Genomic DNA, 17,186 nt, shown 5'->3' with positions numbered 1-17,186 from the left:
CTCCTCAGAATATCGCGTAAATTCTCCTTGTCTGCTTCTAACCTTTTGATGCAAGATCTAGGCAGTGAGTGAAGTGATGAATAGATAGTAGTTGGCATCTTAAGTATGCAAATAAATTTTGCTTTTGTTGTAACTTTATACAACACCCTTGATGTATGGTTGAAATACACATTTTTTAACAACGCTGGTACAATGGATCCAAGCATACATCTGTATGCTACCACTTATTAAAACAAAAGGGTGAAGATTCAGGGATTTATAAGTTGAAGACCGTATTTGTGATTTTGTTTCATACAAATATTTAACAATGTGTCAAAACATTATCCTTGCCACAAAACAACTTGTTAATTAATATTCATAAGTTTTTATTGCCTGCTGTATTCTTAAGGCTATGTTCTTACTTCATTACTGATATAACTTGAGATTAGGAAATTGATTGCAAAAATGACACCAAGTCCTTCAGTGTATTTCATTTCATTCATACGTAAAGGTACACCTGACAATGCATCAGGGACTTGTTCCTGAGAACCCTTTATGTAATTACTTTATATTTGGAGTTCTTGTAAAAACAAGGCCCACCTATTAGAAGGTTGTGTAATAACCTACTCTCCAGCAAGAATGCTAAAGCTTGATGATCGGTGTAAATAATTTCGTCCGCCCATGACTTGACCGTCCAGACAGTGGTTTTATCCATTCTTTAGTGGCATAATGTCATTAATTTTACGCTCATGATAGCCATCATGTTGAATTCTATGCAGACCAACGACCGTAATGGTAATATAGCTTTTACTTTATAAATTTCTGTAACATTCCGTTACTAATATCGCATTCTAGATGTAACATTAATTTTGACGAGATGTCTTTTAATTAAAATTTTAATGGTAACAGTAACTTATGCACATACCACTTACCCTTATCATGTACTGATCGACCTTTGTTGGGTCTCCCTAGTAACCTTAAAGCGACCAGGATGCTTTCCCCATAGATAGCCTCTTTGGCCCTAGTAAGACGAGTAGGTAGCCGTCGTTACTAGAGTGGTGTCTTTGTTATCATCTTTGCTTTGGTCGATAACGTACATGATAGAGGGCCACACTATTTAGGTCGCAGTAATTACCTTTTTGCACTATATTTTTATAAGCTATAAGATTTTAACTTATAAAACACGTTCTGTAGATGGCAATAATGACTTAATAGTAACTAACACGTTACTTTCTTAAGCGGCAGAAATGCAACTTATGTGATTGGCTATCCATGACGTTATGCCGGAGACTGTGGGCGGGGCTTCACGTATTTAATTAGCAGCTGGCGTCCTTCACATTGCAGTACACCACCAGCCACAAGCAAGAGGGTTGCCATGCGCCACCGCCTCCGGCAGACATCTATGATATATCAGTGTTCTTTACTGTTTTATCAATATACGATTTCATCCTTTATAGGTTTATAAGGATTATCGTTCATTTTAGGTCTGAAGATCTTACAATAAGATCAAAACTGCTCGCCACATTTAAAAATTTATGCGATCAAGACTGCTTCCATTTTAATTATTTTTTGGAATGTAATTTGAAAAAAAAAAAAAAAAAAAAATCGTTAAGTTAAGGTGTTAATAATGGTTTGAGTCAGATTTTGGCATATTTCCTTCCATAGGTACAGCTCTTTCGATACATCTTTGCACTCCACATTACGTGTATCATACAAAGATGTGTTTTTATGCACCAAATTGATTAGCTTCTCATGAGTCAAAACACAACCTGCCAACCATAGTCAAACACAGGTTCCTACACTAACAGAGTGCCACACAGTTCTTGTGAGAAGCAGTGATCTTTGTTCATGCAGGCTGCCTCCTCCCTGTTTGAAGACACAAAACATGAGCCAATTGATTGATAATTAAGGAGCAGAGAAACATTCTATAAGTTCACTTATACTATGGAAATTTTAATTCTGGAGATAACTTGGCTTTATTGATGGTCGTTCATATTTTTTCTTCTTTTCACAGTCTGCTGCCTTATGTATTGTTTTTGTTTTAACAGGCTCTCACCACATTTCCTGTTGTGGAAGAAAGTTCCCACTGGGATCACAGAAGAAATTGAGAGGTATCTTTCAATTGGTGCAGATCCCTTACTTAGCCATCTCCTTGAGGACCGTTGTTTTGTGCAGGTAAAGATGGCCGTTATATCTTTATTTGGTCACGTTGCAAGAGTGGCAGTGTTTATAGCCTACAGTAATACCAATGGAATTACTTTTGTTGTTTAGAGGTAAATTGTTCATTTTGTACAGACATCCCAGAATTTGGTACATTCCCTTTGGGCACCACTAGTCAAGTCATAGTTTGAATTTCTTTTATTTCACGTCATGGTCACAAACTTGTAGGTTCTCAGGCTACCGGTTTCAGTCAGCAATGACTATCTTCAGATCTGTTTTATAAAAACATGTGCTAATATACTGGAGCCAAAGTGGCATAGTCAAAAGCTAAACATAAAATCAGTGCTAGCATCATCACACATACATAAATAATAGTATACACAAAAGTCATCTTGTCAACAGCTCTACTGTTAAAAAAAGTTTGTGTTTAGCTTTTTATGATGCCTCTATGGCTCCAGTATATTAGGACATGTTTTATTAAACAGATCTGAAGATGGTCATTGCTGACCAAAACCGGTAGTTTGAGGACTTACAAATTTGTGACCATAGACATGAAATAAAGAAATTTATTCTACATTTTTGGGCCCCTGATCCATTTGCGACCATGTTGCAGCTTGTGAAACCAAGTCTTAGTTGTATGATCGGGCAGCTTAGACTTGCCTGTTGATACTGCTAAGTTGCACTATGATGCGGAGTCCACATTCAACTTAGTAAGACAGTTCTAATGTCATAATGAGGTGAGAGCATACTGCAGGCAATAGGACTTTGCCTAGTAAACCACAATGATATTTGACCAACTTCCATTATGTGGATAGCTTTATTTTTTATTGTAAAATGAAGATCAGATACGTTACAGTTGTTTTAAAATTCTGAAAAGCAAAACTGCCCTGCCGCATATTTCAATCTTGCCAATTACGTATCCAACCAGAACAATTCAGAGCATCCAAGTGAAATGGCCTGAAAGCTTTGACTTCAGAAAACTTGCTCTGTGACCAGTACCAGTCAACATCATATTGTGTGATGCTATAATTTGCAACACCATATATTTTATGACTAATAAAGTCTGTAGATAATGACACTTATTTTGTTCATGGAGTTCTGTTGGAACAGTCACACATCATTTCTAAAATAATTTAGCATCAAGGATTGCTGTAGAATGTCCATATCTCAACAACTAGATTATTTCAACTATGAACTATTTACAGTAAAGCCTTGATCAATCAGTCAGTTTATTTGACATCACTTCGTACATTTCAGTGGATTCACCATCATATGCAATAGATTTCAAAGTGGCACAAAGATTGAAACTTATTTTAAACGTACACAGACACAAAATTATGCTATTCGCAAGACGATAAAACATAGTATTCTGACTACAGTATCAGAGATTCACAATGATAATTGATCAACTCATACAAATCCCTGAGTTTAACAATTTGTAGGAACATGAAATGAAATTATATCTCATAGGTTCAGTCATAGGAAAAAACAGGCTGTGAACTTTGGTTCATTGGTAGGAGCTGAGGTACTGCAGTCAGTCTACAGAACAGATTGCTTCCAAATCACTTGTGCATCCTGTTTCAGAATATTGCTCAAGTGTGTGGGACCCATACTATACAGGAATGTAAAACATGTACAAAGAAGGGTGCCATGAATAACCTTACGGTGTTTTTTTTTTTTATTAATTTTTTTTTTTCCTTTTGCGCTCCTAGGGAAGCATCATGGAAGTGTTTGAAAAACTGAATTGACAGATTCTTGAAGATAGAAGCATATTATGCTGTGAAAGTCTACTTACAAAATTTGAAGAACCAGTATCACGTGAAGAATCTAGAGATGGCACTTAGCCTCCTATGCATCACTTCCACAGCAACCCCAAAGACAGACTACTTGTGTCATGCACTTAAAGGCATTTAAGCAGTCGTTCTTCCCATGCTCCATGTGTAATTTGAATGGGAAGAAACCCTAACATGTGATAACATGCTCATTATCCTCTGCCACGCATTTCACTGTGGTTTGAAGACACTATTGTTGATGTAGATATACTTGTTTTATAGATTAAGAACAGTGTCCTATGTGGTCATTAAGTAGTGTATGTTAAGACTCATTTGCAATATTCTTGTGTGCCAGTACTTTTTGTTCAAAGCTGTATTTGTTGAAATTCATTCATTTCTGGCATAGTTTTCTTGGTCTGCTTTATTCACAATGACATTTCTTGGAAGTCTGTGTGTACCTCTTGTCAAGTGTCAAATGTTACTGCCATGTGACGAACATTGAACTTTGCTCCTGGGTATAGCATTGCCCGAAGCCAGTTTACAGTTAGAAATGAACACACTTCATATGCTGTGAGCACGTTTTTGTTGTTCCAAGATGGCCGGTATGGTGCTGCCATTATATTATCTCATGTAACTTCTTATAAAATTGCTGTATTACATTACATGAATTCATAGCGTTTTATAAAAAGTTCCATTAAGATTAGATAATTGCATCATAAGACTTTTGAAGCTGCTGTCGTGGAACAATAAAAGTGTGTTTGCTGTGTATAAAGTGTGTTCATTTCCAAACATACTGATCACCCCACAGAACAGCATGTGTAACTTACATTTAACCTTTGTTTTCCCTATTGGTTGGATATTACAGTGAAATATATTCTTTTATGTAATGTCTCATGGAAGTTGGACTTTTTAATGTCTTGTTTTTCTTTAAGTTGGTGTTTAGATCCTGTGGAATTTTGTTAACTTACTGATGTGTTATTCATGGTTACCTATTTTTTTGTGATATTTTGTTATTTCAATGCACCATAAATTCTCTGATGGGGAAACGAAATAAAGACTTTTTTTATAATTGTTTGAGTGCCAAACACAATGATCAGTGATCTCCACTAAGATCTCATGTCTCATGTAATCTTATTAACATACAGTGTTAGCTTTGTGTCCTAAATTAACTTAATATTTTATACAACCATAAACAAACAATTACCAACTACATTACCTTAATACAGAGAAATATAGTGTAACCAAAAGATAAGCTATTAATGATTATCATGTAATTTGGTGAAAATTCTTGTTGGCCCCCCTCCCCCCTTTCCTCTTTTGAATGGATCTACAAGAGTGGTGCCCATTTATAAACATGAATTTGTGGCTTCAATGAACAGTGGAAATAATACATCAGTGTTTGCAGAATTGATGCCATTTTTAACTGACTACAAGATGAGATTTTTCTCAAATTCATTATTACAAAAATAAAGGGTCATCCCACATTAGCAGATAAAGCTTTATTGTTGAAGTTAACATTTTTATGTTATGTAGTAGCATAATACAGGGGGGTTGTCACATTTGCAGATGAAGCTTTGATAGTTGAAGTTACTCACAATTTAATTTGAGGATTTGAGAAGGATGGGATGGGATGGGATGCAGTGGCACCAGCATAGCCAGTTGTGGGAAGGGTAGTGGCAAGTGGGCAGCAAATTTTGTCATGCTGCCAAGCATGGGAATCCAAGCTTGTCTATGTTACTTTTCATGAACATCTGCAATGTTTTAACTGCAGTTCGCCTGCATCTTAATGTAGTCAAATCCGAATTGGCCTGAAAAATGGATGAATACTTAGCCATGGTTTACAGTACTACAGGAGAGAAAGTAATTGTAATAAACATGTTCACACAGAACACCTGATACATGGCGTAATAAATGAAACACAAGGTTCAACAATGGTACTAGAGCAGCTACTGCTTGATAGCATTGTGATTTTCAAGGTTGGCAACAATTTCTGCTAATTGTGCTCTAACTAGCTGAGAGGATAACATTTTGTTATTATTCATTTTGCTTAGTGCAGAACAGTAAATTGTAGCAATTGATAATGAATGTAGATCACAGCCTTGAAACTGCTGATAAAATTATATCTAAGAGTTTTCAGTTCATAGTTGGTTCACGGATACAAGAAACTAATTTTTAAGTGCAGATGGTACAAACTACCATGCAACAGGAAGAAAACTTGATCTCACAAAAGTGAATGTTAATAGGTGATGTCAGATAAAGAATAAATTATAAATCACTGGTTCTACATGCAAGCTTTCTTGAGACCACATCGGGGAAGACTTCGTAATGTGGAGCACCAGATTGTTCAGTATATCCGAGAGAAATTGAATTAAGGCTTCCTGATTACTCAAAAATGCGGAAGTCAAAAGCAAGTACAGGCTGGTGCATAACAATGATGAAGAGGACGGGTCTTATTTTACAATGCAGAACACTGCTAGATAAAAGACTTCCTGTGGGATTTGACAAAAAAACTACTTGCATATCAACATCATCTAAGGTATCTAAGACAACACCAGTCCTGGAAACACCAGGACTGTTTACAATAAATGGTGTTAACTTTTTTAGGCAGATCTTAAGCTACTTTATCTCAGAAAATCAGTTTGCACATTAATTAAAAATTAATTTTTGTCAGAATACCTTAACAATAAAAATTTCTCAAGGAACCTCTTCAAAAAAAATGTCTCTTGTTATATTCAGGGTAATTCTATTGTCAGGGAAACACTTTAAATAGCTATTGATGTTACCATTTTCTCCATTTTCCATCCAACCGAGTATGCCAGTGCCCACAATTTTAATGCAAATTAATGGACTTGAATTTCATGACCATTGCAGCTCCTCATGTAGATCATCTACACCAATGATGTTCACCAGGGCTATTGTATTCAGTCTACAAGATAGATATTTGAACTTTCTGTGTAGATGTGTATCTAAAGCAAACTACAATAAATGATTTATTTCCATATACTGCTATTTTATCCAGGGATCTGTTTATAGTTAACAACTGAAATTTATTTTACTCCTTGAATATATTACGCTCAATATAGATAGGTATTACTCTTTTAAAAGAGACCAAAGAGGTTTGTTTCTTTTACAGGAATTCTTTGTGCAAATTGAGACAGTAAGTGAAGATGCAGATTTACCTGGCTTTATTGGCTTGTCAGTCGGAATAATGAAGAAGCTCACTCATTGTGAACATAGTACAAGGACATTATGGCTAAGTGAGGATAGTGGTAACAATCTACTCTGTGTCATTTTTAGCAAATTGGACACATGTAAGTATTCTGCGTGAAACAAGCTACAAACAATGTATTCTACATATTACTAAGTTACCCGTATTTGCTCAAAGAGCTTCATGTCAGACTTGAAAATTAACACTTTCTATGTAAATGTTTTTACTTGTGTGCTAGAGCTTTAAGTAAACTTAATTTTTCATGGAATATTTAATAAATAGTGTTCAAACACAAAATATGGATATTGTTAGAGTTCTCCACACAAAACAAAGCAAGGACAAGGGTGCATGCAAATTGACACATTTCTGGTAATATAATGGGTGTTCAAAAAGAAACGAGCCAGAGGCATAATCACAGAAACCAGTACCTGTATGTTGGAAGTATTGACTCTGGTTGTTGAGACACTTGTCCCATTGTGACATAAGGCAGTGAATGGCTGTCTCATAAAATTCCTGGGGCTGCAATGTTAACCAGTTCCGCAGGTACTGCTGGACTTCGTCATCCTAGGTGAATCATTTGCCCCTCAGAGCCTTTTTAAGGGGACCAAAAATGATGTAATGACAGGGGTTCAAAATGGCTCTGAGCACTATGCGACTTAACTTCTGAGGTCATCAGTCGCCTAGAACTTAGAACTAATTAAACCTAACTAACCTAAGGACATCACACACATCCATGCCCGAGGCAGGATTGGAACCTGCGGCCGTAGCAGTTGCTCGGCTCCAGACTGTAGCACCTAGAACCGCACGGCCACTCCGGCCGGCTAATGACAGGGGAGAGAGGTCGGGACTGTGTGGAGGGTGGCCAAGAACCTCCCATTTGAATTTCTGCAGGAGTGCCATGACTGTGTTGGCCATATGAGACTTTGCTTTGTTGTGGAGCAGAATGACCCCATCGGTGAAATTGCGTGGTCGTTTTGATTTGATTGCTTGGTGAAGGTTGGTCAAGGTTTGCGAGTAACACTGGGCATTCACGGTTGTCCCTTACTGCAGGAAGTGAATCAGAAAGGGGCCATCTTGGTAAAAGAAGAATGTCAAAACTGGCAGTGTTGAACGATTGATGCATGCTGCTGTTAGCTCTGTATAGTCACATGACGTGCACGCGTGCCCTCTAGCGACGAGCTGTGAACTTCCACACTCTGGTTAGAACCACACCTCATTACACAAGCCACGATATTACTCTCCTCTGTTGCCAGTTTACGCATTCCAGACTCTGGCTTGTTTCTTTTTGAATGCCCCTTATACGAAACTAGTTGTGAACAAATAAAATTAATACAGCGAAATGGAAAAGTGTCACCTGTTAATATATTTAGCAGTGAAAGCATTCAGGCCGTGAGTGCTTCACAATAGTCCAAGCAGTTACCTATCACTGACTTAATGTACTACATAGCTCTAAATATCAGCTCCTATCAATACTGATGCAAGAAGCTGTCAGAGTGGACCATACGGTCATAAGATGATAATTCAGCAAATCTCTGTGGTGGAATAGGCCAATGACAGCAGAAATATGATGTACAGGAACCATTGCACAGCTTCACCATTTAGACATCTATATGAGGCCGATCAGATGTATATAGCATCTTATGGTCAAATATGAGGGTTGCCCAGCAAATAATGCACAACTTTTTTTCTCGGCCACAAACAATGCTACAAATGTGAAACATTACATATGTATTATTTGAAGTCTCCTGAGTAAGTGTGCCAAGTTTGCATCGCTTCCGTCAGATAGTGTAGCTGCAGAATAGTTTCAAAATGGCATCTGTAGGTGTGTTCATTACAAGCAATGTGCCATCATTGAATTTCTCATTGCAGAGATAGAGATTGTGGGGAATACTCACACTTGTTCAATGTCTATGGAGCTGCTGTCGACGGAAGTACTGTTAGTTGCTGGGCACAAAGGTGAGGTCATCAGAAGGCAGTCCGGCAGAGCTATATGATTTGTAACAGTTGGGGAGACCATCCATGGCTGTCACACCAACATGTTGCAGTGAGCTGCTGATGTCATTCATGAGGACAGACACATTATGACTCTGCAGTTGGCACTGCATCTGTCTATCAGCAAAGGAAGTTCACATAGTGAAGCACTGGCTCCACCACCAGGACAAAGATTGGTACCGACAGGGCACACATGCCCTTCTTTCACACTTGAGGTAGGCTGTAGAACAGGATGGAGATTACGTGGAAAAATAGGGGTGTAGAGAGAATGCCATCCTTGCGTATGTGTAATTCTCATTATGGTCAATGAAGAATTGTCGAAGAAAAAAAAAGTGTTACATTACTTTCTGGGCAACCCTAGTATTACAGTCTAGGCTGAGCAGGAGTAGATTGCTCTTTGTTAATTAACTCTCTATTTGCTCATAAATAACTGATGCATTTTTGCTCCTGTAAGCCTAATGATCTGTGATATACAATATTACTATCAATAGTTTAACAATTTTATTATATTTGTTCATTGAGTGTAGTATTTCAAAATTATTGAAGCTTTACTTATTAAGGTATCAGCCATTTCAAAATTGAAAATGGTTACAAAACCACTTCACGGGAATTGTTAGATTATATGAGGTGTACTTTGCATTCCATAGCTTAATAGTGAGGATATCTTCAAGTATGTAAAACATCTCAAAAAAGAAGAATACATAATACATATTTACAAGAAAAGGCTACATATATTTCCACAGATCCAAAGTAAAATGGTTCTCATGGATTTGGAATACATAACAAAAATCATAAACATATTTTAAGTTAAAAGGTAATAACAAAATTGTCACAAAATATGTATATGTACAATATGTTGAGGCCCATATGATAATTCTTAGGCTGTTGTAACCACTCAATGTCAAGCAGAAAAACAGTTTACAACACTTATTTACAATGATCATGGTATAAAGCATAACATAAAAACACACCAACACTGATAGAGCAATTGTATTTTCCAGTCACAAATGCAAGGTTCAACAAGTACAATGTTCAGGGTGCCATATGACAAGACAGTTACAAACAGTTCAATAATTAAGTGAATTGCACGTGGAGCCAAAGCTGAATGAGAGGGAGTATTGCATGGTGAATGCTTATATAGATGTGTGTGGCAATTGGCACTGAATTCACCTGCACAGTTGTCCTGCACTGATACTCAGCCACCATTTCTTCTCCTAGTGGCCACTGACAGAGACGTTGACTGGTGCCCAATGCTGAGGTAGTAGTTTGGTGGGATACCACACTCCTTTGTCCATGGAGGAGTGATGAGCTGTCTCTCGACGTATTGACCCCTGCCCAGCCAGAAAACCCTTTAGTGCATCGAAGCAGGCCGACGTCATTGGGGGTGTCGAGCAGCCTGTCCAGCTTCACCAGCTCCAGGTTGTTTGCAGACAGCAGTGTACAGCTAAAAGATCACCTCGTGGCAGCACAGTCAGCAATGCTGTGTCTCTGACACAGATAAATGTGGCCACACCATGTCTACGTTAGCTCCTGGCACAGAAGGAAATGGTAGTGGCAGGAGTGGCACCGGTGGGGCTGGTACTGCAACAAGCTCATCTTCTGACATCTGGTCCATCTCATGCGGCCTACAAACGAGGAAAATGAGAGCAGACCACGGGCGTCACACAGGGCGGAGAGCCTGAAGACAGGAAGAGTTTGAGAGCAGGAGGAGAGAGGGCAGAGGGTGCAATGGAGAAGAAATAAGGGTCAGCAATGACGTCACAGTGGCTAACTGCTACCGGGTCAGCTGGTGAGTCACCTACTCCGGTCACAGCTGGTTTTGGTGATGCATCACTGTCCTGTCCCCAGTGGCCAGGATGTGCACACAGTGGCCCCACTGCTGCCTTACGACTGCTGAAATCCATCTGTCCTGGCGTCTGAACACCTGCATCCACATGTGGGCACCCGGGAAAAGTGAGGTGGCGCCATCCATAATGCCAACTCGAGTGATGGCAGCATGAGGTGGAACAATGTGCAGGGCTGATGATTATAGAGGAGCTCTGCCGGTCTTTTCTCCCCTATTGGTGGTGACCTTTATGAACTCGAGAAAAACAATATAAGAGCCTCACCACTTTACTGGGGTTGGGAAGGCGGTAACATCAAGTGGTGAACACTTTCGTAGCGGCATAACTCATTGAAAACTTGGGAACAGAATTGCAGTCCACTATCTTACACCAGCATTAGAAGAAGACATACAATAGTGAAGAATCTACCAATTGCTCCTGCACTCCTGGACTGACAGTTGACCATGTACAGAAAGTTTGTGTATACATCAATGACAGTCAGCCATGTCATATCCAAGACGAGTCCTACGAAGTCGTCGTGAACCCACTCCTACTGGTGGGAGGGCATCGACCAAAAAGAAAACATCTGGCAGGATGCCGCCTGCTGTTTGCATTGAGAAAAGCTGCAAACAAGATGCTCGACCTGTCGGTATATACCCGGCCAGTATATATGGCGCTGAGCAAGCAGTTTAATGCGAGAGACTCCCCAGTGACCTTTGTGCAGAAGACATAGTATTGTCGGGGCAAAGGTTTCATTGGGACCATCCAGGGAGGCCCTGCTCAGCAGCGAGGTGGATAACACCATTCACCATGATGTGCTGGTGGCAAAGCTGAAAATAGTTGCGCATTAAGTCCCAACCGGGAATACCATCTGGCCAGCCCTGTTGAATGTACTGTTGCACCTGTTGTAAGATGTAATCTTTCACCACTGCCGTAGCCACATGGGTCACCATAATAATTGCATCCTGTATTATCAGGCTAAGGCATATGATTCCTTATGTACAGGAGCCACAAACCGCCATTTCGTACTGAGTTCCTGCATTTCAACCTCCCATGGTATGATTGGTTAGGTTGTTTATGACACTGATAAAACTCCACATTGGCAGCAATGGTGTGGCACTGGCATTGTAAATAATTGGTTAACAAAGCACAAATTTCATCATAGCTCAGGTATAGCGATTCCATGAGACTGACCAGTTTGCACAAAAGCTGGTATGTACTGAGTGAGATCCATGACAGGAGAAGTGATTTGACCACATCTGAATCCATTACGTGGAATGTGCCAAAATGCTGCCAGAGGTGCTTCTTATATGCCGCCAACTCTTCCATTGTCTTTTCGAAAGGCGGGAACGGTAGCCGAGTCACAGCTGACTGCCAGGAGAACAATGCAGACAACCAGCCTTTCTGACAGTTCTGTCACTCTTAACTCCAAGGCTTCTAGATGTTTCTGTTGTTCTAACTGCTATTTCAAAAACTGTTGGAGCACGACCACCATCAACACACCTGATAAAGCAGCCTGGAGCAGAGGGTCCATGGTTGCAAATATAAAATGCCCAAGATTGTTGACAGATATGTTGTAACGCATAACATAAAAATGCACTATCACTGCAGGAACAAGTGTACACAGGTCTGTATTTTCTGATCACAAAGACAAGGTTTAACAACAAGTATAATGTTCAGGGTGCCACATGGCAAAACAATTACAAACAGTCCCATAACAAAGTGAATTGCATGTGGAGCCAGAGATGAATGAGAGCAATGCTGGGTAGTGATTGCCTACATAGACGCATGTGGCAGGTGGCACTGAATGCGCTTGTGCAATCATCGTGCTCTGTCGCTTGACCATTATGTCTCCTCCTAGTGGCTACTGCCACAGACCTTGCTCAGTGCTTAGGTGGTACTCTTGTGGATTACACACATTATTCCATTGAAGATGTACAGAAGTCAGATTTTATATAAGATGTATATTTTTGGTGTTGTTAATAATGTATACATCTATTAGTGGTACTAAGAAATTCCACAATGAAGTAGAAGCAACAAGCTGCCACAGATGCGCATCTGTAAAAAAAAGCTCAGAATATATTCCTTTCTTGTAGTGCAAGCCTGGCCAAGCACCACCTGTGAGCATTCCAGCCATGCTCTTGTCTAGTGCTCTGAGCACAGAAGTAAGTGGGGCTGAAGGGAGAGGAGGGAAAGGAAAATGAAGGCTGCAGGCCAACTCTGCTAAAGCATAATAGTCACCTTGTCACATGCCAAGCATTTTGCTAGTGGTAGTACTTGTGCTAACTTAGGTTCATGTTCTGCATTAGGAATACTATGGCTTCTGTGCGTTTATCTGCAAAAAGAAAAAGTTGAGAAACCACATTATTCAGTGCATAATGGGAATCGCTTTACTTTCCTGTAGTTTGGAGGCGATGCAAAGTGCTTAATATGCCATCATACTATTATGAGCTGCAAAAGCAGTCCTTGAAATGTCATTACAACACTAGCCACAAAGACAATATGAATGCTAGCTGAACTGAAATCAGCTATTAGGAAAAAAATTGAGTTCAGTAAGTGTCTTAATGCAAGGGGATTATCATTTGGTAACAGATGCTATCGAAGAAAAATTAATCTTATGAAAAAATCAGCTTCTAGTGTATGACATGGAACATTTTCCGGAACTCAGAGCAGTCATTTGTGGACATGACTGACAACATTTCAGTAATTGAAACATTTCTTGGACTTTGCACAGCTGAACACTGATTTCAATGTGTTCGTAAGAGTGTTCTCTGTTTGTGCAGTCGAGCAATCTACAAATTTTTGTAAAATGTTACTACAAGAGCAGTATCCTCGACTGAGTAGACAAGCTGCTAAAGTTGTTTCAGTGTTTGGTTCAGCACACGCATCCGAACCACCTCCCTCCCCCACTCCTGTGAATTGACTAAATTGTTCCAACAATTGTGTTTAACAGACTTTAATCTGTATAACTCCACAAGTCTGACTGTGTCACCAACTATAGATCCATTTATAATACATATTCTAAATTGAAGTGTTTCTAAATTTATAAACAACAAAGTTTAACTGGAATGAGATTTTCACTCTGCAGCGGAGTGTGCGCTGATATGAAACTTCCTGGCAAATTAAAACTGTGTGCCCGACAGAGACTCGAACTCGGGACCTTTGCCTTTCGCAGGCAAGTGCTCTACCATCTGAGCTACCGAAGCACGACTCACGCCCGGTACTCACAGCTTTACTTCTGCCAGTACCTCGTCTCCTACCTTCCAAACTTTACAGAAGCTCTCCTGCGAAAATTGCAGAACTAGCACTCCTGAAAGAAAGGATATTGCGGAGACATGGCTTAGCCGCAGCCTGGGGGATGTTTCCAGAATGCGATTTTCACTCTGCAGCGGAGTGTGCGCTGATATGAAACTTCCTGGCAGATTAAAACTGTGTGCCCGACCGAGACTCGAACTCGGGACCTCTGCCATTCGCGGGCAAGTGCTCTACCATCCGAGCTACCGAAGCACGACTCACGCACGGTACTCACAGCTTTACTTCTGCCAGTACCTCGTCTCCTACCTTCCAAACTTTACAGAAGCTCTCTTGCGAAAATTGCAGAACTAGCACTCCTGAAAGAAAGGATATTGCGGAGACATGGCTTAGCCGCAGCCTGGGGGATGTTTCCAGAATGCGATTTTCACTCTGCAGCGGAGTGTGCACTGATATGAAACTTCCTGGCAGATTAAAACTGTGTGCCCGACCGAGACTCGAACTCGGGACCTCTGCCATTCGCGGGCAAGTGCTCTACCATCCGAGCTACCAAAGCACGACTCACGCACGGTACTCACAGCTTTACTTCTGCCAGTACCTCGTCTCCTACCTTCCAAACTTTACAGAAGCTCTCTTGCGAAAATTGCAGAACTAGCACTCCTGAAAGAAAGGATATTGCGGAGACATGGCTTAGCCACAGCCTGGGGGGTGTTTCCAGAATGAGATTTTCACTCTGCAGCGGAGTGTGCGCTGATATGAAACTTCCTGGCAGATTAAAACTGTGTGCCCGACCGAGACTCGAACTCGGGACCTTTGCCTTTCACGGGCAAGTGCTCTTCCATCTGAGCTACCGAAGCACGACTCATGCCCGGTACTCACAGCTTTACTTCTGCCAGTACCTCGTCTCCTACCTTCCAAACTTTACAGAAGCTCTCCTGCGAACCTTGCAGAACTAGCACTCCTGAAAGAAAGGATATTGCGGAGACATGGCTTAGCCACAGCCTGGGGGGTGTTTCCAGAATGAGATTTTCACTCTGCAGCGGAGTGTGCGCTGATATGAAACTTCCTGGCAGATTAAAACTGTGTGCCCGACCGAGACTCGAACTCGGGACCTCTGCCATTCGCGGGCAAGTGCTCTACCATCCGAGCTACCGAAGCACGACTCACGCACGGTACTCACAGCTTTACTTCTGCCAGTACCTCGTCTCCTACCTTCCAAACTTTACAGAAGCTCTCTTGCGAAAATTGCAGAACTAGCACTCCTGAAAGAAAGGATATTGCGGAGACATGGCTTAGCCACAGCCTGGGGGGGTGTTTCCAGAATGAGATTTTCACTCTGCAGCGGAGTGTGCGCTGATATGAAACTTCCTGGCAGATTAAAACTGTGTGCCCGACCGAGACTCGAACTCGGGACCTTTGCCTTTCACGGGCAAGTGCTCTTCCATCTGAGCTACCGAAGCACGACTCATGCCCGGTACTCACAGCTTTACTTCTGCCAGTACCTCGTCTCCTACCTTCCAAACTTTACAGAAGCTCTCCTGCGAACCTTGCAGAACTAGCACTCCTGAAAGAAAGGATATTGCGGAGACATGGCTTAGCCACAGCCTGGGGGATGTTTCCAGAATGAGATTTTCACTCTGCAGCGGAGTGTGCGCTGATATGAAACTTCCTGGCACACAGTTTTAATCTGCCAGGAAGTTTCATATCAGCGCACACTCCGCTGCAGAGTGAAAATCTCATTCTGGAAACATCCCCCAGGCTGTGGCTAAGCCATGTCACCGCAATATCCTTTCTTTCAGGAGTGCTAGTTCTGCAAGGTTCGCAGGAGAGCTTCTGTAAAGTTTGGAAGGTAGGAGACGAGGTACTGGCAGAAGTAAAGCTGTGAGTACCGGGCGTGAGTCGTGCTTCGGTAGCTCAGATGGTAGAGCACTTGCCCGTGAAAGGCAAAGGTCCCGAGTTCGAGTCTCGGTCGGGCACACAGTTTTAATCTGCCAGTAAGTTTCAACAAAGTTTAACTGCCTGTATGTACAGCTTTGTAATTCCGCTCACCGTGTTAGTACTATTAGTACTTAATTAATTAACTAATAAAGTTATTGTCTTGGAAGAAAAAAGTTGAAAATAAACACTGGTGATAAAACCCTCCTTATAAAAGTACACGGTAATATTCACCTCCTAGAAGTAGTCGCACTGTGTTACAAACATGTCTTCCTAAGTTTCTTATGTGTGTTGCCTTTAGCATATAGCTTTCCCAGTCACACACCTGTTTGGGAAACCTCAGTGGTGGGAGGAAGCCGGAGGGATTGGCAGACTTGGCTGTGATTGCAGAGCACGAGCAGGCTCCAGGAGCGCAGATGTTGGCACGGCCCGTTGTGGTGAATTTAATAGTCATACAAGAAGATCAGTTTATTAAGGGACTTCCTGAACTTTCCTGGAATATACTGAACAATTTCTGTGGCTCAAAAACTATTTACAAGAGCAGATTCCCCGTGCGTTTTGCAGCACTGTATAGAACTCAGTTCACATAGCAGCAATGTTCATTTCAGCATATTGTTTGTTCCACAGAACTTACGTTTTCACTCTTGGTGAATCTTGACTTTTCTACTTTCATGATTGGCAATGATGCACAATTGAGTTTCAGGTATTAAAACGAGTACTAAAGACCAATTCCACACTAAGTTTACATTATGATGTCTGTGAAAAAAAAATTATTGGGAATCACATTCAGAAATCTATATTTAATATATTTCTCTCTCTCTCTCTCTCTCTCTCTCTCTCTCTCTCTCTCTCTCTCTCTGGATTAACACATCACTAATCTGAAACCAAAACATGAAACTTTTTCTTGGCTGTGGATGTTCCCCAAATTAGACAGTTTTTGTGTCATAATGCTCGACACAACCCATAATGTGGCCACTAAGAACAAAAGTTTATTTACCCACATGCAGCTAAATGACAAACATAGAAACAGTATAGTAAGCAGTAGAACACAATTTGAGAAGTGGC

At 40.7% G+C, this 17,186-nt stretch overlaps 1 protein-coding gene across 1 annotated transcript in view; it reads left to right on the top strand.

Moving 5' to 3' along the window:
• Positions 1-17,186, top strand: part of LOC124613900 (uncharacterized protein C1orf112-like) — a 131,482-nt gene that overhangs the window by 59,181 nt on the left and 55,115 nt on the right. The window contains exons 8-9 of the mRNA XM_047142648.1: positions 2,028-2,154; positions 7,045-7,222. Coding sequence (XP_046998604.1) covers positions 2,028-2,154; positions 7,045-7,222 — 305 coding nt within the window. The remainder of the gene's footprint in view (positions 1-2,027; positions 2,155-7,044; positions 7,223-17,186) is intronic.

The sequence above is a fragment of the Schistocerca americana genome, chromosome 4, assembly GCF_021461395.2.
Source record: "Schistocerca americana isolate TAMUIC-IGC-003095 chromosome 4, iqSchAmer2.1, whole genome shotgun sequence".
NCBI lineage: Eukaryota > Metazoa > Arthropoda > Insecta > Orthoptera > Acrididae > Schistocerca > Schistocerca americana.
The sequence above is the reverse complement of the archived record's forward strand: the minus strand, read 5'-3'. Positions and strand labels throughout refer to the sequence as shown.